At 39.7% G+C, this 25,449-nt stretch overlaps 2 protein-coding genes across 2 annotated transcripts in view; both read right to left on the reverse strand.

Moving 5' to 3' along the window:
* On the reverse strand, positions 1-24,109 carry LOC122342969 (NACHT, LRR and PYD domains-containing protein 12-like). Its single transcript, XM_043237210.1, has 9 exons — positions 23,999-24,109; positions 23,812-23,859; positions 18,630-20,406; positions 18,316-18,486; positions 9,685-9,858; positions 9,368-9,541; positions 7,653-7,826; positions 1,765-1,811; positions 1-1,683 (listed from the first exon to the last, which is right to left on the reverse strand). Exons 2-9 carry the CDS (start codon positions 23,837-23,839, stop codon positions 1,100-1,102), a joined length of 3,129 nt encoding a protein of 1,042 aa, XP_043093145.1. The 5' UTR covers positions 23,840-23,859; positions 23,999-24,109; the 3' UTR covers positions 1-1,099.
* The window catches only part of LOC122342952 (NACHT, LRR and PYD domains-containing protein 3-like), a 924,523-nt gene that overhangs the window by 22,736 nt on the left and 876,338 nt on the right, over positions 1-25,449 (reverse strand). The gene's annotated exons all lie outside the window — the stretch shown is intronic.

The raw sequence follows: 25,449 nt of genomic DNA on the forward strand, positions 1-25,449 counted from the left end.
GGCTTCTGTACTGCTGAGAACTCTTGGGCAAATTCTCGACAGAATGGCTGTTGAAGGATGATAGGAAACAACCACAGCCAAGAGAGCATTCAATGCAGCAGTCAATGCAGCTATGCACCTTGTGTTTATTAAAAAAAGCATGTTATTCCACACCATGGCCACGGCTTTAGTTTTTCCTCCCAAATGTAATGTGCATAACAAATTAATCTTTGAAGCATTTAATGAAGTTCTTCTTTTAGCATCAGCTAGACATTTCATGCAGAATTTTGTTAAATAAACACATAGTTCATTGTAATGAGGATGTGGAAGCCGAAGTAGAATCCATGTCCGTGGCAGATAAACAGAACAATGATATAGAATGCTTGGTAAGGCAGTAGAACTGGCAATACTTTGCATCCTACTCATGGAAAGTGTCTGTTTATAAAGGCCTCCAAACAGGAAATGCATCTTTTTTAAATATATATTCTAGATCCATTACATATAAAGTAAAACATTTCAAAAGGTTTTTTTTTTTTGATGATTAGAGCTTACAGCTCATGAAAGTCAAAATCCAGTATATCAAAATACTATAAAGGCGGGCGTTCACGGTAACATTTTTTAAATGACTTTTCCTGCCGATCCCACAACATTATGAGCACTTCCCGATCTTCCGATAATTAAAAAAAAATCAGATTTTGTCAGTTTAAATTTGTGTCATGTGTGACTGCTGTTATAAAATTTTCAGATTAAACTCAAGCGTGAAACTCAAACCCTCAGTATCCCACTGTGTACACCCAACTTAATACTGACATTTGAGTTTGATTAAATGACCATCAGCCACAGACTGATCTTTTTGCTGAAGAAGCCCCAACCAAGTACTGAGTGCAGAAATCAGCACACTTTAAGGAACTTTTCTGTTCAGCAAATTTGATTAATCTTGGGAAATATTTTATGATACTATGTTTCTGACTTTCATGATATTTTATAATATTAATAATTAATATAAGTATTAAAGTATTTTTTCTTTGTATATAAGCATCAGCTAAATCTCATTGTTACTGATTCTTCATGCAGCTCAAAGCATTCTGGGTAGAATCTCTGCTCAGTCTCTTCTGATTCATCAACACAGTTTCACTGATGATCCGGAATAATAAACACCAAACCCAGGACAGAGTGTCTGAGTGAATGTGGTCTGGACTGTGTGGATGAGTCTCATTGTGTCAGAGACGCTGAAAAAGGACAGAGTTCCTGCGCTCTCATCCACATACACTCCTACTCTAGAGATATTACAATACACTCCTGTTCTTCTGATATTATCAAACACTCCCGTTCTTCTGCTAATGATGGGCTTCACATGGAGATCAGTGTCTCTGTTGCGTCTGTATGAGTATCTGTCAGGAGAGCAGATCAAACTCCAGGACTGATCATTGCGTCCAAACACGCACATATCACCATTTGTCCTGCTGATGCTCTTATATGACACTGATATAGACACACTATCTTCATCAAATCCACACCACTCAATCTCCCAGTAACAACGTCCAAACAAACTCTCTCGACACAACACCTGATACACACGATCAAATCTGTCCGGATGATAAGGATACGACTGATGGTTAAACACACGTGTCACCTCTCTGTTGTCCTTAGACAGTTTGAGATGATTGTTTGCTGTGTTTGGATCCAGTGTGAGAAAACACTCATCTGAACACAAGAACAGAGACATTTATATTACAAGAACAATCTCTATAGTGATGGAGTGAATGTATCTGTGTGTAGATGTACATTTCTTGAGTCCTGCTGTAATCCTGGATTCTCCTCCATGATCAACACTAGAAAACACATACAGACACAGTCAATCAATAAAAGGTCTATGCAGTTCAAACACTACAAAAAATCTTAGATTTAATTTCCAGCCAAAATATCTTATAACAAATAGGATTTATGAATATAGATGAAAACAACAATGACAGGTTCATAGGATAGTTCATGTAACATTTATGGATGACAGATAGACACATATAACATGTCCTTTATGGAAAGATGTTTCCCAGCTGACAGTTATCCATTTTCACCTGTACAAGTGAACAGAACATGGCATTGGCAGCTAATGAGTGTCTGACATTGGCTCCTCTCGCCACACTGGTAGAGAATGTGGGCAAGGCGGAGTTTAGACAGCACAGTTGGGCCACACCTGATGACATCATCCCCTCTCGCTTGCAAAACCTGAGTTAACCCACGCCGGGATGGAGGATCGACAGAGACTGGCTCCCAGCCACCAGAAAGGGTAAGTGACGCTTGCTTTTACTGTCATTTATCTGGTGGCTGGTTGAGGTCAACTAATTCCCGGTTGTGTTATTCAAACATAGAAAATTATATCGGGTTTGAGTCAAAATTGAAAAGTTGGTCTGTTCAGACGGCTGTATCCGCAGACAAATTAGTGTCTGTAGAAGCTTGGTGCAGTGGACGATCTGATCAGACGTGTGACTAATCGTTGACTCTTACCAAAAGCAAATATGGGTGCAGAAAATAGTAAATTGACGGGAGATCCAAAGTTTATGCATACATATTCGGCAGACAGTGTGCTATACCTCTATGAGTGGAATAAAAAATATGATTTCAGTGGTAAATTAGTCAAAAGGGACTGCGCTCTCTTAATAAACAAAATAAAGGTTGACTTATCCTTAGCCAAGGGAAAAAGGGTGATCTGTTGAAACTTCAATTGATTGAAGCGACAAAGTGGCAAGAGCAGGCAGATAAAAGACAGGCGAAAGTCGAAGAGAAAAAAAGACAGAAACAAGAAAGATTGATTGCAGTGCAGAAAAAAGAAGATTCAGCAGATTATGTTGGGAGACCAGAGGCATTGTATCGGCAAAAAGGTTAAGAGTAGAAAGAGCAGCTAGAGGCCAGGAGATGGCTGCAGCAGCTCAACGAGAGGAGCTGAGTGAGCAGACAGCACAAAACAAAGTGTGAGCATAGGGAAAGAAAAAAAAAAGAAAAAAACATGACCCATCCAAGATAACTGAATTCAGTCCCCCTTGCACTAGAAGAAATGCACCGCATACTGAAGCAATCTCTCTGTTAGTGAATAGTAAGGTGGAAGAAGGGTATAAAAAAGATCCCTTGAACTCATCACACCTTTCATCAGATTCAGATTTTATTTTTCCAGCCATCCAAGTGGCTAATCCACATTACGGTGTAGAGGACGATCGCAATAGATACCTTCACGTGTATCGCCCATGGTCAGACCAAGAAATTAAAGAGGCAGCAGATGCACTTGGTCCACTTGAAAATACCGCTGCATGGTTAGAGCATTTTAACCAACTGATACGTACGTATCGTTTAAATGGCCTAGAGGTTGATAGAGTTGCGAGATTAGCTCTTAAATACAAATATGGCCAAGTTAGGGGTAATTTCACGGGTCTAGACGAGAATGATGATCCGTTAGCTCATGATGCAGCGACATTGCGAGAGTCAGTAGAACAACTGACAGAAAGAATTAGAGACACCCTTTGGAACACGCCCAGATTACTCTAATATAGCCCAGTGTAAACAGAAAGATGGAGAAGATGTACATAAATACAGAGCACGTCTGGAAGACGTTTTTAGGGTTAACAGTGGGGTTCAGTATAGTGCTGATGAGGCTGGTGCATACCAACAGCAATTAAAACAGGCACTCCTTTTAGAATTCAGACCCCAGTTGGCAGACTACAAAAAATATAACATAAACTGGTCCACTGACCCAGTCATGGACAGGGAGTCCTATAAATAAAAAAGAAAAAGCAGACAGGCACCCTCTCCCAAGGCATGACCTCGCTTGGTGCAGACACATTCTACCAAGCTAATCGGAGAGGGAGGGGGAGGAAAGCAGCATGTGGTCGAGATAGAGAGAGAAGGTTGTCGAAACAGACACGCGATGACAAAGAATATGATAGGTGTTTTAATTGCCACAAGGAAGGCCATTATATCCGAGAATGCCCAGAACTGCTAAAGCCCAGAACACAGGGTAGAAGCCCTGATGAAAGACACAGACCAGCCCCATATAATGATCAGTTACGACTAGGCGAGACCAATAATGACCCCATAGATGACCCAGAAGATGACCCAGATCTAGGCGAGGCTGATAATGACCCCAAAATTGACCTAGACTTGCAGAGCAGTATCGAGGCCTTTTTAGCTTTGTCAAGAAGTACTCGCTTACCCGAACTAATAGTGAATAGAACCCGAGTAAAATTTTTCTGTGACTCTGGGGCAGACAGAACAGTATTACATGACATAATTCCAGGATTGCAGCCTAGCTCTAAGAAAATATATGTGATATCAGCCAATGGGCTGGTTACAGAGAATAAGTTTTCTCAACTAACCACCATTAAAGATCCAAAAACAGGTCTCAGCACAGACACAGAAGTAGTGTTATGTCCAGGTTGTCCCGTAAACCTCCTGGGTAGGGATCTTATGTCCCCACAAATTTCCATACACCCACTGAAAACAGGCATGGTTGCCATAGGGAAGGATGGGGAAGTGCCCACATACCCAGTACAGTGTTTAAAAGAACCCAACTACTACTGGTCTAATCTACTAGATTTGCTACCAGAACCAACACCCTCAAAGACAGAAGTTAAAACTGAAAGTGACCTGCATGTGACTATGTATTACAAGCGAGACCCAGGGCCTGACCCAGCCTACTCAGAAAGATTTTCGAGGCTAGGCCCTCAGCATGTGACATTGAGCACAGTATACACAGATAGAAAAGGAAATGCTGTATGCTCTGTGAAACTTTACAGCGAGGCACAGTGACTTTTTGAAGGTCAAGACAGACCTCCACATGTATCATTGTCTAAAACAGATAAGATGAAGTGGGAAGTGTTGCCAAAACTGATAGAGAAAGGAGAGCTAGACAGGTGGTCAGACAATGGGGATGGGTGGAAAGTGAATGAGAGGCGCTCTCTCTATTCCAAAACAGTGAACTGGGTGTGTACACTTACCCCCAGAGCCCATTTGACTGAAGAAACAGTATGACTTTCCTTAGCCGCTGTTGAAATAGATCCTTTTCTCAATGCAGTGCCAGAAACATTTTGGTCAAGAGGGAAGACAGACGTAGGGTTAATGACAACAGCATCACCAGTGGTTATAAAACCAAAAACAAACTATAGGCCCCGCATAAAGCAGTATCCCCTTAAGCCAGATGCACAGGAAGGCATAAAACCAGTTATTGACGAAATGATTAAGGCAGGTATAATAGTTGAAGCCCAGCTGCACAAGGGAAGTTAGAGATATGTGAAATACACAAAGTAACATCATTAGAAACTCCATTAGATGTGTCAGTGATATCAGACATGCAAAAACAAGCACTAGCATCCGAGAAGCAGATGTGGTTAAAAGGAGCACAATTGTCAGATGACACATACAGACTTGAAGGCAAACTGTGCCTTCCACGAAGTTTGTACAAAACAGCAGCAATTTTGACACATGGGCAAGCACATGTGTCAACAGGAGGGATGGTGCATAAGGTAGAACAATTCTTTTATGCACCAGGCTTTAATAACTACTCAAAAAATGTTTGTAAATCTTGTTTGATCTGCTGTAAACATAACTCGCAGGGCAACTGCAGACCTAAGAGAGGTCAATTTCCAAAGCCAGACTACCCTTTTCAGTTCATCCACATGGATTTTATTGAACTGACACCTTGCCAACAGTACAAATACTGTTTGGTGCTGGTAGATCCATTCTACAAATGGGTTGAAATAGTGCCAAGTAAACATGCTGATGCACTAACGGTGGCTAAAGCTTTGTGTAAGGTAATCATACCAGAACATGGAGTACCTCAGAGACTGTACAGTGATAATAGACCACATTTTGTGAATGATGTAGTCACTCAGATGTCCATTAATTTAGGCATAGAGCTTAAAAACCATTGTTCTTATCACCCACAGAGTGCAGGATTGGTTGAGAGAACTAATGGCACAGTTAAAATCAGGTTGAGGAAAACAATGGAACAGACAGGCAGAAATTGGGTTAAATGTTTGACTGTGGTCAAAATGTATACGAGAATAACGCCCACTGACAAAGGGCTAACACCTTTTGAAATACTGTATGGCAGACCGTTCAGTTTACCGCTGTGTGATGATGTGTGTGAGAAACGACAAGAGCAGCATACATTAGCAGAATGGATGAACAAAATGTTGAAATTTAAAGATGTTGTGAGAGCAAATGATCTGCCAGATATACCTCTGTCCCCACAGGCCTCAAGCGTGAAACCAGGCGACAGCATCCTGATCAAAGTTATCAAGAGAAAGAACTGGTCGTCGCCAAGGTGGGAAGGATCATTCACCGTTATCCTGACCACACTCACTGAGAGATCTACGTGGATCCACCAAAGCCATTGCAAACTGCTAACACCTTGGGAGGACGCTGAGTAGGGGTGGAAGTCGGCCGGTATCAAAACCCTTGGCTGCTGAAGAAATCAACTAATCCCTTACTCCCAGCTATAGCGCCCCCAATGGGAGCACGTGAGGGCTGGAGAGTTGCTCTAAACCTGACTGCAGCAGCCACGGTCACATTGGTGGCCATATGAGAGACGATTAAAGGGGAACGGAAACGAGTTGAATTTCGACTGGTTCACAGAACTACAAGAACTAAAAACTTATTTTTGATTTGAACATGTGTTTATGCATGATCTGTGTTTTACCATGTTTAAGGGCAATGATTACTAAAATGATCAGCCAGACATTTTTCAGTTTTACCATGCTTCTCCACCAAGAGAGAAATGGAGAGCTTTAGTATCATGTGTGAAGTCTCAGTTAAAACCACAGCTGTGACATGGCTGAGTGCTGATGTTGTGATACAAAAGGTACACTGACAAGCTACAGTAGCCGTGCCAAGAACAAGAGGCACTGTTTTATTTCATTTTTCCTTTTTGTTTATTTTCACATTTTCCTCCCATTTTCTATCTTTAAATTTTATATTGTATACATAAGATACAAGCCTTACAGGTGATTGCCCATGTAACATCTTGGGGGTCGGTTGGGAATTTTTCCTCAGATACTGGGGTTTTCGCCCATCCTTGCTGTTTAAAGCATCGATTATTTAATCAAGTAATCAGTAGAGATGTAGTTCAATATGCATTTGCATTATTATGTTATTTCTTAGGTGCTAAATGTCAAACAGGAGGGAGATGTTGGAGTTGTGTATTGACGTTGAAGCTGTGTATTGACATTTTGCAACTTTGACCTTTCAGGTTTCAGCTTCCATCTGTCATAACACTTCTTGTTCTAGGTCATAACATGACATGACCTCTATATAGAATCTTAGACTGATATGGGCGCCAGGGGAATCTGAAGGAATGAAGATTCTGACGCACAAAAAGATGTGACTAGTGATAACTTATGTGACAAACATGTCTGAAGTCTTTGTTTTGCCAGTTGTTTTTACTTATCTTGCTCTGTCCTTTCCTCTATAAATAAAGTGACTTGCGATCTGAGCTTCGGAGGCAAAAGGAGGCAAAGGGAGGTAAAGGAGAAACCTGCTTTTCTCCCGCTTGCAACCAACAGCGCAATCCTTGCAAGCTAAAAATCCAAAAACTTGTCTTGTGTTTTATTTCGCCTTGGGATGATCCTTCCTGGTAAAGAGCCGTTTGAGTGAAATAGTCTCAATACTTATCTTGCTCAACATACTTGAGTTTGCTCAGTGAACAGTTTGGATCCTCCAATTTTTCAGAGAGCAGCCTGACTCCTGAATCTCCTGGGTGATTGTAGCTCAGATCCAGCTCTCTCAGGTGTGAGGGGTTTGAAGTCAGAGCTGAAGGCAAATAATTACAGCCTTCCTCTGTCACCATACAGCCAGACAACCTAAAAAAATACAACAAAGGTTCACATGATCATCAACAACATCATCAACAAGAAACAAATGTCCCCCTAATATTATAGATATCGTACATTTAAATGCAAAAGTAATCTCTCACACAAGCAGTAGTGATACTGCTCCTGAAATCTTTTATCCACAATGTAATAAAAGAAAGAATATAAAAGAAGATTCAAAGACAACACTTGTAATGTTCTAATCTAATCTTCTGCTACTCCCTCCCTCAATGATATACTTTTTTTCAGTCAGAGAGATTTTTTTACCAATGAATTTAGTTAGCAGCCACAATTATCAATGTTAAATATACATTTAAATACACAGAAATAATGAGGGGCAGACAGGTGTGAGGAATAAACTAATGAACAAACACAGGTGGAGAGGAATTATCTGACCAGGGACCTAATTGGAACAGGAAAACCAAATGTAGTCATGGGAGACACCGTGGAAAGGAAGGCACCTGATGAGCAAAACACAAGAATACATTCTCCTGACGATACTCCCCCTCCCTTTAAAGGTTAGTTCACCCAAAAATGAAAATTGTCTGGCTGTTTAGTCACCATCGAGGAATCCTAGGTGTTTATGGCTTTCTTTTTTCAGACAAATCCAATTGGTGTTATATTAAAAATTGTCCTGACTATTCCAAGCATTATTATTGTAGTTCGGGGTAGATAGCCCTTTTTTCTACCACAATGAAAAACCTTGGGGTATTTTACATGCACAGTGCATAGAGAGGCATAGTCCAGAAATAGTTATAGTCAGTAAAATAATAATAAAAACAATAATTTAATAGTTATACCCAAAACATAAATTCATTAATTCAAGTATTATATTATATACATGTACCGTTCTCACTCTGTCTGCTGCCCGTCTCGACCTCGGCCTGGTAACGGTTTGTGATTTTGGGTTTTCTGTGACATTCTAAATGCTTTTGATCAATCTCTGTCTCCCTGGTTACCCCTTCTAATGAAATACTGCTAATAGATCCTAAAGTCTTTGACACACCATTGTAATCTAAAGTTGGCTGATAGCTATGATTTTCAAGCACAAAATTTTAAGAAAAAATGGGTTTCAAGTGAGAAGAGTTTCAATTCACTTTACAGGTTCAATGAGAGCTGTAGCACTACACATCATTACACAAACTGAAATACTGAAATGCTTGAAATACTTCTAAAACCTAACCCCTAACTCCTTTTTAGTAACTACATAAACTGCTCCTTCATCTCTGGATGTGAAATAGTCCATTATAATTGTGTTGTTATTGTGCTGATAGCTTGTGTAGTGCTGTCAGATGTTATTCTTGAAAAAAAATGCATTTTCATTTAAGAATTGTTTCAGACCATTGTCCTATTTCTATTTCAATATGATGCACATGAACAGACAACTGTATAAACATGAGAAAATGCATGCTAATGTTTTTATTGTCCTGACATTGCATTGAGAACAAAATAAACATTTGTTGACTAAATTTAATTGTTGTTTATTGTGGAAGCATTTTGTTAATCATATAATTTTATGGAAAGTCATTTACCTCAGTATCTCCAGATTAGAGTTTGGACTCTTCAGTCCTTCAGAAAGCAGCTTCAACCCTGAATCCTGCAGGTCATTGTTACTCAGGTCCAGCTTTTTCAGGACAGAGTTTGATGATTGTAAAACTGATGATAAACTCCCACAAGACTGAGCAGTGAGATTACATATGGACAATCTAAACAAGAACAAAGTAGTTGTATACAGAATTAATCTTAACAGTTTGATATATATATATATATATATATATATATATATATATATATATATATATATATTTTTTTTTTTTTTTTTTTTTTTTTTTTTTTTTGTAAATCAAACCTCAATATCTCCAGCCTAGACTTTGGACTTTTCAGTCCTTCAGAAAGCAGCTTCACTCCAGAATCCTTCAGGTCATTGTAACTCATGTCCAGTTCTCTCAGGACAGAGTTTGATGATTGTAGAGCTAATGATAAACTTTCACAGGACTGAGCAGTGAGATTACAGCCACACAACCTGGGAAAGAGAATCAAAAAATAAAACATTTTACATACATACATTATACATACTCACACACACACATACACACTTACATATACTGTACTATCTCTGTTTTATACTGTACAGAGATAGCTATGTTTAGGTTTAGAAGTAGGAGTGGAATTAGTGACAATAAGGGGTCTAAAAATCTAAATCACTTATTGATAAAATTATAGAAATGCATATTTGTTGTAAAATGCGTACGTTGAGGTTTGGGGGTAGGTTAGCCTTTTAGGCACCAGGGATTTTTTTAAAATGCTGTAAAAACCCTGCTTTATATTGACCCTTATTCACAAAGCAGTGTGGTGTAACAGTAATAAAACAGTAATGGCAGACCACAGCTTCTCACACCTAGGGCTGTGTATATACTGATAGGACAGAGAAAATCACACATGGGCAGGACCTTTTCCCTACTGTGACATCAATATAGGGAGAATCTGAAAAAGCTTGTTTGGAGAGGCTGCTACTGAATAAGTGGGTGGATTTTTACTATCACAAATAGGTTGTGTTCACACTCTGCGGCCGCACAACTGTGTTCAAACACCAGATTTTTGCATAATAGATGACATTTAATAATAAAGTATGTGTAATACCATTTTCATAAATGTGTTTTTGATTGTCTCTGTTGTTAACCAAAAGAAATACAGAAATTTTTAAATAAACAGGGTAAGGTTTGATGGTAGAGACTCTATTACTCACTTTATTACTCACGATTGTGCAAATTATGAGTGCAAATCAATGGTAGACAAAAACAGAACACTTAAGTGTAGTAAATATATTTACTATATATTTAATATTATTAAATCTTGCTACCAGATTCTGAATTAAATGTAAAGGTTTGATAGCACTGACTAGAAGACCTGCCAAGACAGCATTGCAATAGTTTCTCTTCAAATGTATTGCAGTCAAAAAAAAGAAAAAGACATAAGTGTGAAACCAAAATTTAAAAAAGAAAGTAAAATTACCTATCTATTTTTCTCAGCTGTGGTAACCAGACACGGTTACAGAATAGTTTTGTTGCCTGAATTGACTTTGAAGACTACTCGTATCAGTGGTTGAAACCCAAATTCCTTCGGTCTGTAAGTAGTTTTTTACATATAATATAGTGGGATGGGGGGAGTGTGTTTAATAGTGTAACACTCTCATTCTTGCTCTTAGGTTAAGTGACGGTCCATAAACTGCACTGCAGTCACCTTTTTGTTTCATCAAGATTGCAGTGCTGTCCTGTTTCCAGATTTTTTTGGTTTACTATTCTTTTTTGGTTTTCCGTGTATCTTCATCTTTTGAATTGATTTTCCTTATTTGTTTTCAGTTTTGATCTGTTTATTTGAACTGACTTCCTTTAGTCCTGATTATGTGACCTATATGGTCAAGTTGTGTTTTGTTTGTTTGTTTTGATTTCTTTTTGTACTCCATTCTCTTGATTGGTTGTGTTTGGTAATTCTACATAATTCTTACTTACTTAAGTTACTGACCTGCATTCTCTTTGTCGTGACAGGGCCTGAGCACTGGGGCAGAGAATTTCTTTTAGGTGGTGATATCTTCCTCACAGTGTGCAGTGATCACCTCCGTGTGTGTGTGTGGGTGTGCCCGTGTCTACACAGTGAAGTGCAGTGAGTCACCAGCAAGTGGTGTGGTCTGTCCTCCTTATTTTGGTAAGCTCCAGCCCGGGGGCTCTTGATTTACATCTTGAGCATTTTTAAATCCTGTTTTACCCAAGACTTGTCAATAAAAAGTGTTTTATGACCCAATTCTCTGACTCTTAATTGGTGGTACGAATCTGTGTTTGCCTGTTTTAGGTGATTTATTTGAATTCTTTGGGTGAAATTCCCATAGTGGCATAGTCGGTGTTACGTCCCTTGTATTTGTTTGCTTGTGTATTTGTTGTTTTCTCTCTTCCTCTACTTTTTTTTCATATTTAGGTATCCCTATTGGGTGACGACCGAGTTTTGGGCAACCAATCAGGCCGGACCTACCACTTTAAAAGCGGCCTGGTGCTGCCTGCGTGTTGTCAGTCGTCCTGCTATTCAGCCAGCGGGCGGCTGTCCAATCTTGTGGCAAACCGTCTTTTGTCGTTAACCGTCTTTGTTAATTTATGACTTACTTTTGTTACCCCCTTTCTGTAAGTTAGTTTAACTTTAGGTTACTCCATGTTATGTTTAGGTTAGGAGTGACAGCCACCCGTGTACTTTTGTTTTATTAGGTAGTGTAGTTCATTTGGGCGTCGGATACGCTGAAGATATCGGTTTTGTTTCTACATTCTCTTTCTGTTAGTTAGATTAGTTGGGTTGGGGCCTTAGTTATTAGGATCGTTTTGTTTTTATATTTTCTTTGATTTGGCATCACTCATTCTTTTCTCTTCTCTTTTAAGTTTAGGAATCTATCTCTTCTGTTAAAAAGAAACTGTTAATTAAAAGCAGATTGATTTCAACATCTACGTTTGCCTCACGGACATTCTTTAGTGCAGTTCTTAGCAGCCGTTGCATCTCACTTAAATGTTACTGCATCCCCGTTTAACAACAAACACGTAACATTAATTGGTGGCAGCAGTGGGATACTCATTTCTTGCGAGTATCTAATTTGGGGATTACAATGGTGAGGTGCACTGTTGCTGGGATAGCGATGGGGTGTCCGTGAGGTAAAACTTCAGTATTTAGAAAGAGGAGAAATTTTTTTGAACGACGGTTTCCTTTGAGTTCGCTTAAAATCTAATTAAGCGGTTACAATGGCTGATTTTGATTTAATCAGTTTTGTTAGTCGGCCGACGAATGAGCAGCTGAATAGGTGTAGAAAGGACGATTTGGTTTGTATTGCTGAGCACTTTAAAATTAAGGTTAATAAGCAGCAGCTGAAGAGGGAAATTAAGAGCGCTGTGGCGAAGGGGCTGGCGGAGCTTGGTGTGTTGACATTGGCTGGTGGAGTAGAGCAGGACTCGCTCAGTGATGATGGTCACTCTCTTGTACTTGGTGAGGAGGAAGCGAGCGAAACGGCTGAGGTGGAGGAGTCCAAAGCCAAAGCTGTATTGCCGCCCTTCGATCCCCTTTCCCCTGCCCTATCTGGGTCTGGCGGTGATGCGCGTTTTAAGTTACGTCTGGCTAAACTCCAGATGGAAGAGCGCGCGAGGGAGGCTGAGCGTCAGGCTGAGCTAGAGTTGCAGCTTGAGGTCCGTTGTCTAGAAATTGAGGCGGATAAACAAATCAAGTTGCGGGAGCTCGAATTAAGAGTTGCCAGAGACGCACCAGTGCTTCCTGCTCCAGTAGCCCCTGCTCCTGTGCCGGTAATTCCTCCTATGCCAGTGATTCCTTCTGTGCCAGCCGCCCCTTCTGTACCTATTCATCCTGCACGTGCAGCAAATGCTGATACTGTTTCCAGAATCGGAGCGTCAGGGAATACGCTCGATGTGAGTAAACATATTACTCTTGTACCACAGTTTAGAGAAACCGAGGTTGACTTGTACTTTAATGTTTTTGAGCGAATTGCTTTGGCTTTGAATTGGCCTAGAGATGTATGGTCTCTGTTACTGCAATGTAAGCTAACGGGAAAGTGTGTGCTGTTTTATCTTTAGAGGATAGCCTCGACTATGATGTTGTTAAAACGGCTATTTTGAGAGCTTATGAATTGGGACCCGAGGCTTAAAGGCAGAGATTCAGAAGTTATAAAAAAGGCTCGAGTCAGACTTTCGTTGAGTTTGCTAGGGAAAAGTCTATGCTGTTTGACAAATGGTGCGTAGCGAGCAAGGTTACAGAGTTTCAGGCATTATGTGAATTAATTTTGCTTGAAGAATTTAAAGGTTGCATTCCTGAACGTGTTGCTGTCTACTTAAATGAGCAGAACGTAAACTCGTTGTCCAGTGCGTCTGTTCTCGCGGACGAATTTGCTCTGACACACAAAACTGTTTTTATTGCCCGTACCGAAAAGGTTTCCTCAGCTTCCTCTGTTTCGAAGGATCAATCCCGTTTTAAGTCTACTCCCAAAGATAAAGAAGGTAGACAATGCTTTTATTGTCATAAGCCGGGTCATGTAATTGCTGATTGCCTTGCTTTAAAACGAAAATCGCAATCTAACTCTCCTAAGAACGTTGGTCTTGTAAAGACTGTTGACGTGGTTAATAAAAACCACGATCAGATAGATGAAGGCTATCAACCTTTTTTGTTGGAAGGATTAGTTTCTGCTGATGCTCAGTCCACAGACCAGATTCAGGTGACCATGCTGCGTGATACTGGTGCCATGCAAACCATCGTGGCTAAAGACGCGTTTCCTTTTTCTGATCAAACCTTCTGTGGTAGTTATGTTTTGGTACGAGGTATTGGAATGAAGACTGTCAGAGTTCCCTTGCATCAGATTTATTTGCGCTCCGAGTTGTTTACAGGAATAATTAAAGTGGGAGTGCGGGAAAATTTGCCTGTTTGCGGGGTAAAACTTATTCTTGGTAATGATGTGGCCGGTGGAAGGGTGAGTCCTTTTATAGAAGTTTTAGACAAACCCGATTTGCTTGATCAATGTGATGAAATGTCTGAAAGCTTTCCTGAAGTCTTTCCTGTCTGTGTGCCATGCTGGCGCCCAGACTCGTAAACTCGCTGATGCGCCTGATTTGGCTAACACTTTTATGGCATCTTCTATGGAGCATAATACTTTGATGACTGATGAAGCTAAGCCAGATGAAAAACTTGATCTAGTTCTGAACGACGTAAAATTACCAGTGACTCGAGATAACATTATCGCAGCTCAAAAAGCTGACTTGACCCTGTGTAAATACTTCTCTTCTGCTGTTTCTTTAGAAATGGCAAGTGAACGAAAAATGGCTTATTATATGGATAACGGATTACTGATGCGTAAATGGTGTAAAAATGTTTCGGAAGATTTTGAATGGTCTACTGTTCACCAGATTGTTGTTCCTGAGTGTTACAGACAAGCCGTACTGTCGTTGGCTCATGATAATGCCTTGTCTGGACACCTGGGTATTAGAAAAACTTACCAACGAATTTTAAAGCATTTTGTGTGGCCCAGATTAAAATCTGACGTAACGAAATATTGCAGAACATGTAGTACTTGTCAATTAGCAGGAAAGCCGAATCAAGTCATTCCACGCGCACCGCTTGTTCCTATTCCTGTAATTGGGGAGGCCTTCTCTCACGTTATCGTCGATTGCGTTGGTCCCCTGCCTAGGACAAAGACTGGGAATCAGTACCTGTTGACGATAATGTGTGTAGCAACACGTTTTCCAGAGGCGATTCCGCTGCGTAAAATAACTGCTCCTGTAATTACTCGTGCGCTCGTGAAATTCTTTTCAATGTTTGGATTACCTAGAACTGTGCAGACTGATCGGGGTACAAATTTTCTGTCCAAGCTTTTTTCTCAAATATTGATGACTCTAAAAGTTTCTCACAGAATTGCAAGCGCGTATCATCCAGAAAGCCAAGGGGCACTGGAACGATTTCATCAAACACTGAAATCCATGCTTCGTAAGTACTGTATGGAGACTAGCAAGGATTGGGATGAGGGCATACCCTTAGTACTGTTTGCTGTCAGAGAAGCAGAGCAAGAAAGTCTGGGGTTTAGTCCTGCTGACTTGGTGTTTGGGCATACGGTGAGGGGTCCGTTAAAGATGCTTAAGGAAGATATGCTATCTTCTGATACTGATTCTAAAATAACGGTGTTGGAGTACGTAAGTAAGTTTCGTGAACGGTTACACCATGCTTGTACGATGGCACACGAGTCTTTGTCAGATGCGCAAATCACTATGAAAGATCAGTTTGATCGTACCGCTGTTCCACGTCACTTTAAAGAGGGAGATCAAGTGCTTGTTTTCATGCCTGTTATTGGTTCACCTTTGTCTGCACGTTTTTCAGGTCCGTATGAGGTGCTCAAGAAGCTTAGTGATACAGTCTACGTAATTCGAACGCCTGATCGCAGAAAGAAATCCCGTGTGTGTCATATCAATATGCTAAAAGCTTATTGTGTAAGAGAGTCATCACCAACGGCTGTGAGTATAACTGAAACCGAGAACGCTCAATCGCCAAGTGTTGCTCTTACTTGTGATGTGGTTATTGATCCTGATGAAGATGGAGTGATAGTTCGACATACATATCAGCAATGTGCCAGACTTAAGAATTCTGAAGTTTTGGCTAACTTAAGTTCTTCTTTAACACATCTTTCAGATCCTCAGAGAGCTGATATTGAACAGCTAATTAATGCATTTCCTTCGTTATTTAATGATGTTCCTACTCGTACAACAATATTACAGCATGATATTGATGTAGGTAATTCTGTTCCGATTAAGCAACATGCTTATAGAATAAATGCACTGAAACGTTCTGTTATGAAAGATGAAGTTAAGTATCTTTTGGAGAATGGGTTAGCGAAGCCGAGCTGCAGTTCGTGGAGTTCACCATGCTTACTTGTTAGTAAAAGTGATGGATCTGCCAGATTTTGCACAGATTATCGTAAAGTGAACGCTGTGACCACACCTGACTGTTTTCCATTGCCACGTATGGAAGACTGCGTTGACACTCTTGGTACTACAAAGTTTGTTAGTAAACTGGATCTGCTGAAAGGGTATTGGCAGGTGCCTTTAACCGCTCGCGCATCAGATATTTCTGCGTTTGTGACAGCGGATAGTTTTGCGCAATATTGCGTAATGGCTTTCGGTATGCGAAACGCTCCGGCAACGTTTCAGAGACTTGTTAATATGGTACTTTCTGGTATTCAAAATTGTAACGCCTATTTAGACGATCTTGTGATTTATTCACCTGACTGGGAGGATCATGTGTCAACATTGCGAGAGGTATTTGCACGTCTTGCGGATGCGTCGCTAACATTAAACCTTGCTAAATGTGAGTTTGGACAAGCTACAATCACATACTTGGGTAGGGAAGTGGGGCAAGGACAAGTAAGACCTGTGGAGGCAAAAGTAACTGCTGTTGCAGAGTTCCCTGCTCCTGCCTCGCGCAAAGAGCTGCGTAGGTTTTTGGGAATGGCAGGCTATTATCGAAACTTTTGTAAAAAATTCTCAACTGTCGTTAATCCGCTTACATCCCTTCTCAGTCCTTCGTGTCCATTTAAATGGAACGACGCGTGTCAAACTGCTTTTGACAATGTGAAGGCATTGTTGTGCAATGCACCTGTTCTTATTGCTCCCGACTGTGCCAAGTCCTTCACGTTAGAAATTGATGCGAGTTCGGTTGGTGCGGGTGCTGTGCTGATCCAGGAGGATTCTCGTGGGATCGAACATCCAGTGTGTTTCTTCTCACGTAAGTTTAATAAACATCAGTTAAACTACTCCATAATTGAGAAAGAAACACTAGCCCTTTTGATGGCTTTACAGTACTTTGATGTGTACATTGGCTCAAGTAACATGCCTGTAATTGTGTTCACCGATCACAATCCTTTGGTGTTTCTAGCGCGCATGTATAATCATAACCAACGGTTAATGCGCTGGTCTTTAATCGTACAAGGTTACAACTTGGTGATTAAACACAAAAAGGGCTCAGACAATGTTATTGCTGATGCCTTATCTAGAGCTTGGGTGATGTAAATTTGTTTAAAAACCTAATTTAAGGAAAAGGAAAAAAATTAGTGTTTTTTTTTTTTTTAAGGGGGGAGGTGTTACGTCCCTTGTATTTGTTTGCTTGTGTATTTGTTGTTTTCTCTCTTCCTCTACTTTTTTTTTCATATTTAGGTATCCCTATTGGGTGACGACCGAGTTTTGGGCAACCAATCAGGCCGGACCTACCACTTTAAAAGCGGCCTGGTGCTGCCTGCGTGTTGTCAGTCGTCCTGCTATTCAGCCAGCGGGCGGCTGTCCAATCTTGTGGCAAACCGTCTTTTGTCGTTAACCGTCTTTGTTAATTTAAGACTTACTTTTGTTACCCCCTTTCTGTAAGTTAGTTTAACTTTAGGTTACTCCATGTTATGTTTAGGTTAGGAGTGACAGCCACCCGTGTACTTTTGTTTTATTAGGTAGTGTAGTTCATTTGGGCGTCGGATACGCTGAAGATATCGGTTTTGTTTCTACATTCTCTTTCTGTTAGTTAGATTAGTTGGGTTGGGGCCTTAGTTATTAGGATCGTTTTGTTTTTATATTTTCTTTGATTTGGCGTCACTCATTCTTTTCTCTTCTCTTTTAAGTTTAGGAATCTATCTCTTCTGTTAAAAAGAAACTGTTAATTAAAAGCAGATTGATTTCAACATCTACGTTTGCCTCACGGACATTCTTTATTGCAGTTCTTAGCAGCCGTTGCATCTCACTTAAATGTTACTGCATCCCCGTTTAACAACAAACACGTAACATCGGGGTGAGATTTGAGTGTTAGTCCCCTTTCATACTGGGGAAGTGGGATCTTTCCTGCCACCTGCCCCATCCACGCCACCACATATTAGTTATGAAACACTTTAACCACATATTTGAACATAGTGATTCAGTGAATGTCATACCTCAGTATGTTCAGTCGACAGTGTGCATTCTTCAGTCCTTCATTAAGCAGCTTCACTCCTGAATCCTGCAGGTGATTGTTACATAGATTCAACTCTGTCAGATGGTTTGATGATTGTAGAGCAGAAGACAGAGTTTCACAGCATGTTTCATCAAAACCACAGCCGTTGTATCTGCCGAAAGAAAATATTTTAGTCAAATTATTTTAGGATAGTCAGTTTTTTGCAATATTTTATTGTACTTTTTATAATCATTTATTTCAAATAAATTTCAAATGAATTTGACATAAAAGAAAACCATCAGTGAAATTACTCACAGAGCTTTTCTGCAGCATCTCACAGCTGGAAGGAGTCTCTTGTAGTTTGATTGTTCTGATGTGAACCTCTTTGGGTTGAACTCATCCAGCACCTTCTCTGATATCAGCAGTATGTAGGTCAGCACTGTGCACATTGAAGATGAGAGATCTCTTCTTGGATGTTCAGTTGAACTGAGGTAACTCTGTATTTCCTCAAATAATGAATGATCCTTGAGTTCAAGTAAGCAGTAGAACAGGTTGACTAGAGCTTCATTTGAGATATGGTAATTGTTTTGTTCTTGTTTGATGTATTTAGTTATTTTTGTGATGCCCTCTGTAGTGTTTTCAGGGTGTGTGATCAGGCCTTTCAGCAGGATTTGATTGGATTTCAATGAAATGCCCATCAGAAACCGCAGAAACAGATCCAGATGCCCTCTCTGACTCTCTTTGGCTTTATCAATGGCCTTCTGCAGGAGCTCCTGCAATGTGACATTTTCTTTTGGCTCATCAAAGAAAAACTGAAGCTCCTGCATGTTCTTGTTCAGGTAACAGATGAACACATGGACTGCAGCAAGAAACTCTTGAACACTCAGATGCACAAAGCAGAAGACCTTTGCTCCATGAAGTCTGTGTTCTCTTCTGAAGATCTCAGCGATCATTCCTGTGAACTCAGTGTCTTTACTCTCATCAATACCACAATCTTTTAGATCTTCCTTATAGAACACAATGTTTTCCTTCTTTAGTTGATCAAATGCTAACTTAGCTAACTTTAAAATCATCTCTTTATTTAATTGTAAGTGCTCTGTACATTCTCTTTCTTCTTGTTCATTGTATTTCTGGTTCTTCATGTTCATCTGTATAAGCAGGAAGTGAATGTACATTTCAGTGAGTGTTGTGTTGATGTTTTCTTCATTGTTCTCTGTTAGAATATCCTGAAGTACTGTGGCTGTGATCCAGCAGAACACAGGGATGTGGCACATGATGTAGAGACTACGAGACGTCTTAATGTGTGAGATGATTCTGGAGGATAGACTCTCATCTGTGAATCTCTTACTGAAGTACTCCTCCTTCTGTTGGTCAGTGAATCCTCGCACCTCTGTGAACAACCCCACATACTGAGGAGGGATCTGATTGGCTGCTGCTGGTCGTGATGTCACCCAGACAAGAGCTAATGGAAGCAAAGTTCCTTTGACCAGACTTGTAAAAATCACATCTACAGATGCACTTTCCTCAACAGTGTTCAGTGATCTACTTTTAAAATTTAGAGACAGGCGACTCTCATCAAGTCCATCAAATATAAATGCTATCTTACATTCCGTATATAGCCTTTTTCCCCCCAGGTCCTTCAGTTCAGGATAAAATTCCAGCAGAAGCTTGTGGAGACTGAAATCTTCATTTTTCATTAAGTTAATCTCTCTGAATGAAAGCAGGAACACACAGTGTATATCTTGATTGGCCTTTCCTTCAGCCCAGTCCAGGATGAACTTGTGCACAGAGACAGTTTTTCCAATGCCAGCAACTCCTTTAGTCAGAACAATCTTTTTCTCATTGTTTTTTCTCAGTTCAGTAAATATATCATTACATTTGATTGGTTTGTTCTGTGTTTTTTTGCTCTTGAAGGCATCATCGATCTTCAGAATCTCATGTTCGTGATTGACATCTTTCATATCTCCCTCTGTGATGAACAGTTCTGTGTAAACAGCCTTGAGTTGTGCTTCCTTGTCTTCGTTGCCCTCAAACATAAATTCTGTTTTCTTCTTCATTTTTTTTTCATGAGTTTCAAAAAAGCTTTGCAGCTCTGTAATAAAAAAATAAATAAGAAAAAAAACATACATGAAACCTGCATGATCATAATGCACACTCTCAACTAAGTCATCTGATGACAAATTCATAGAAACCAAACATGGAAAGATTGAAGTGGTATTAACTAGTGACTTGCATAAATATTGTATACAACACAAAAGACAAAATACACAAACAGTAACAATATACCCAATGATCTTGGAATATGCATAATAGGAAATTCATGGACAAATTGTCTAGGTCTTAATGAAAGGAGTAATTGCAGTATGCAGTATGTGTCTGTTTTAAAGAGAAAGTCCTGGTTACCATGTTAACGGGGCCTGGGGTCATTCAAAGACATACTGGCACCTAGTTTGTATATTGGGTGAGGGGTCTGTGATTGTTACTTAATCTAATGAAAAAATTGTGTGCGTCTGATTGGTTTAATATGCTACATCTGGATTATGGCCGTGTTCATTGGTCATTCATAAGTATAGAAATCTTTCTGCAATCAATGCCATCAGTATGTTTTGCGACAATAAGGTTACAAAGGTGTTGAAAAAGCTGTTTCTGTGACATGTTGATAAAGATAGGTGTTTATAATATTAATTTCCACTGACAAGGGGCAGTACTTTTTTTATTACTAATAGATTTACATGCCTTTTTGCACCTCCTTTTCGTCACATATTCAATACTTTTTCCCTGTGTTATTCCACTGAATTTTTTTAACTTTTCTTAACTACAGAGGTAAATGTGGGAGGCACTGAAACAGTTAAGTTCATCCACACCAGACTCTGTCATCCATGTCTTTATGGACCTTGTTTTGTGCACTTGTGCAGTCATATTGGAAGAGGAAGGGACTGGCTCCAAACTGTTCCACAAACATGGGAGCATGAAATTGCCCAAAATGTGTTGGTATTGTTGTATTACAAATTTATAAAAGGTCAAACACAGATTCCAATATAACAGTATATGCTGAATGTGTATTGTGATTTACATTCTAAGAGCAGAAAGCCCAAGCCCCGACACAGTTATCTTTTGTCTTTCAGTTCTTGAAAATCTGGTAGGTCAAGTGTGAATGCTAATCCTGAGGTACAACTGTGCCTTTTGTTTTAGTCTCTACAACACCTATGCATTTGAAAGACACTTAGATGCTAAATAGATCAAGGATCGGGAAAGTTCCTGTCCTACATTGGCATACTTTTGTTTTACTGGTCTCCACCTCTGTGTACTCCTCCCATTCTGAAACATATAAACTTCAACCTAACATGTTTCAGTTAGATTTGTTTCTTGGAGATTTCTTGAAGATTTTCTTGGCGATTGCTTGATGATTTTCTTAAAGATTTCTTGAAGACTTCTTGCAGATGACTACAGCAACGAAATAAAAAACGAACTCCTGCTTTACCAAGAATGTCCTGGTCTCTTCTTAAAAAGAAGATAAAAAAAGTTTCCAACAATTTGCTAAAGCATTCAGAGTTCCTTTCACTGGAACTAAGGGGGCAAGCCCAGCCCTTGAAAAACAACCTCACACCATAATCCCCCCTTCACCAAACTTTACACTTGGCACAATATAGTTAGACAAGTACCGCTCTCCTGGCAACTGGCAAACCCTTGACTTGTCCATCAGATGCCAGATAGGAAAGCGCAATTCGTCAATCCAGAGAATGCGTCTCCACTGCTCTAGAGTCCAGTGGCAGTGTGTTTTATACCATTGCATCTGCCGCATTGCATTGCACTTGGTGACATATGTCTTGGATGCAGTTGAAACCCATTCCATGAAGCTTTCTGTGCACTGTTCTTGAGCTAATCTGAAGGCCACATGAAGTTTGGAGGTCTGCAGAAAGTTGGCGACCTCTTCGCACTATATGCCTTAGCATTCGCTGACCCCACTCCATCAGTTTACGTGGCCTACCACTTTGTGGCTGAGTTGCTGTTGTTCCCAAACGCTTCCATGTTCTTATACTACAGCTGACAGTGACTGTGGAATCTTTAGGAGCGAGGAAATTCCATGACTGGATTTGTTGCACAGATGGTATCCTATCACAGTTCCATGCTGGAATTCACTGAGCTCCTGAGAGCGACCCATTCTTTTGTTCCCTCACTTTGACACATAATGAACAATCGTTATTTATATTTCTGAAAGAGTTTGTATACAGCATTTTTATACAGTTATGCAGTTTTATACATGCATAAACATGTATTTTGCATGGGGTAGACTTATATGTCAATATATGAAATTGTCCCATTGTCCTCAAAACCACTACTAGCAGATAGAATTTAAGCTGGATAGAATGCACATTGGGACGCATTGGGATATTTTGGATCACAGCTTCTTACAGCTTCAAGTTTTGTTTAGTAATTAAAAAAAATTAGGATTCTGGTCAGAATTGTGAACGAAAACTTTAGAAGCATAAATGAAAACTTTGGAAGTGCATTTATAAGTACAGATCAGTGAATAAAACATGAGAAAAGAGTTGAAAAACATGCAGTATATTAAAAACAAAGTCAAAGATTTAACCTGTAATTATTATTTTTTGCATGTGTGAAAGACATTCTATTCAGTTTAGAAATAATTATGTTCAGAAAAATTACATTCATTTTAATTACGTTAGTTACGTTTTCATTTTAAAATCTGATTCCATATAGCTACAACATATTAACACTATCATATTTTCTGTATTAGGCCTTCTAAACACTGCATGATTTTTTAGTTAGAAGGATAAAATGTTATTAGAATGCGCTAGTGGTAAACAAAAAGAGTTTAGCTGTTGTACTTTTTATGTTTGCTGAAAAGAGAGGAAGCTGTGATAGAGGAATAGGAGGAATGATAGAGGAATTGGAGAACTGACCCCAACTGAGTCTGGTTTCTCCCAAGGTTTTTTTTTCTCCATTCTGTATGCATGGGGTTTTGTTTCCTTGCCGCTGTCGCCTCTGGCTTGCTTGGTTGGGGACACTTAACTTCTAGTGACTATCGTTGAATTGACTACAGAGACCGTCTCTGCATTTAATAAGAAATTGGTCACTTTCGTCATTATACATCCCTGTCATTATACTGTACAGTGCTTTGATGCAACCTGTGTTGTTAAAAGCGCTATATAAATAAAAATGATTGATTGATTGATTGACGTTTGAGGTATCTCACACTGTGAGAAAATGATCTTTGGTCACAAAGCCATAACAACGGTGATCTTTGAACCTCTCTCATTGTATGGCTTTGGACCAAAGGAGCCACGGTAACAGAAATTGACTCAGTTGTTTCAGGATGCCGATCTTTCATCAGGGACAGGCAAAAAATTGTGCAGTGCATAGAAGGCTTTAGGATCTCATTATCATGAGGAACTGGAACAGTGTTGATGTAGATCAGGCATATACAGTGTTCAGATTTTTGGATGTAACACACTTGTAGATGTTGTTGATTTACCTTGTTTTTCTCTGTGTTCCTCTGGCATCTCTGAGGATTTCTGTTTATCTGGTAGAGAAAGAAATTAGTTGAGGTATTATTCCACAGAATTAAAATGCTGCTAAATCAAGTCTTTAAAACATTACCAGTCTTAACTCTGATGTTAGTAGAACTAGTAGTGTGTCTAGTCATAGTAAAGTAAATGTACCGTTTCCTTCAGCATTTGAGCCATAAATTGTTACTGGTCCTGTGAAGGTGTTCGCAGTCAATAGAGGAGCATTTACACTCGCACCTGTTTCAGAATTTATATCAACGCTCACTGTAGTCTGGGGATTTCTTATCTGGACTGGATCTTAGTGTAACGAAAGAGAGAGATTATTAGGTTTCAGAATGGAATACAAAATATACATTTAACAAAATTACAGACTTCTAGATGGTGCAAATTTGAATGAAGTACTACAGGAGATATTATTGACTACTTTAACCATTTAGGTGCCATTTAATGCTGCATTTTAACATCAAGATTTCAAAAACTTGTGTCTTGTGGCTTTAAGAGAAAGATCTACTGTAAAATAGAAAAATGTTTTGACATGACCCAAAGTTTATGTGGGGTGTAAATAAACTCTAATTTGACATATTATGACATTATCAGGGGGCGTTCCATCTTGAAAAAAAGTAGTAATAAATTGCTTCATTACTATATCATATATTCGTAAAAAGCAGTAGCCTACATTTTTATCAGTTCATAAGTTATATTTAGAAAATAATAGATATTGATTCCATGCTATCACACACAAAGCATGAACACTTGTTCATTTTCTCTGCTATTTGAATAGGAACACCATATCATTTTGGTCCAGAATCAAAGTGCTACTTTTCTGCAACCTAAAAGTAGGAAACACAAATGAGATATTACACAACATTAGGAACTGCAGTCTATTTTATTAAGCATGGCGATTAGAGGGTTAACTGAACCAAGCTGGATATCACTAAATCAGATGACTTGACTTTAACTGGAAAAACTGAATTACCGTGAAGCTCCTTTGACGCATTCTCTATTGTTTAAAGCACTATATTAATAAAAGTGACGTGACTTTAGAAAAGCAAATATAATTCATTATATTTAATTATGCTGTCTATGCTTGTCACCAAGCCAGCAGAGGGAGCCCTTACCACTGGATGATCTGTGATCACTCCCTCTGCTGCTACTTCCTGTTTGCTGTGTTTCAACGCCTGCCTGCTTTGACCATGCCTTCATCCAATAAAAGCCAGTGAATGGATCCGCATGCCTCAGACCCCTCATTCGTTACAGAATGCAATCTCAAACCAGGATCCAGTGGCTTTTCATCCGATCCATGGCCAGGTAGACGCCTCGCAATATCTTTACTAACCCTCAGGCAGGGCACCCGATCACTTGAGGACTATACCCAGGAATATCTGGACCTGGCTTACCTCTCAGACTTAACGGACTGTTTGTTGATTGAGTTCTTTTGTGAGGGAATAAATCAGCCACTCAAATCACAACTTGTTCAGGAGGGTCCACATGGGTCACTTGCACAGTTTGTGGAGCTTGCTTTAGTGACTGTGGGGTCAGCATTCACGCTGGGTATAGTGGAGGAAGAGGACACCGCTTCGACTCCTGTAATGGCCGCCTTCCCT

The sequence above is a fragment of the Puntigrus tetrazona genome, chromosome 4 (assembly GCF_018831695.1).
Source record: "Puntigrus tetrazona isolate hp1 chromosome 4, ASM1883169v1, whole genome shotgun sequence".
In the NCBI taxonomy this organism is placed as follows: Eukaryota; Metazoa; Chordata; class Actinopteri; order Cypriniformes; family Cyprinidae; genus Puntigrus; species Puntigrus tetrazona.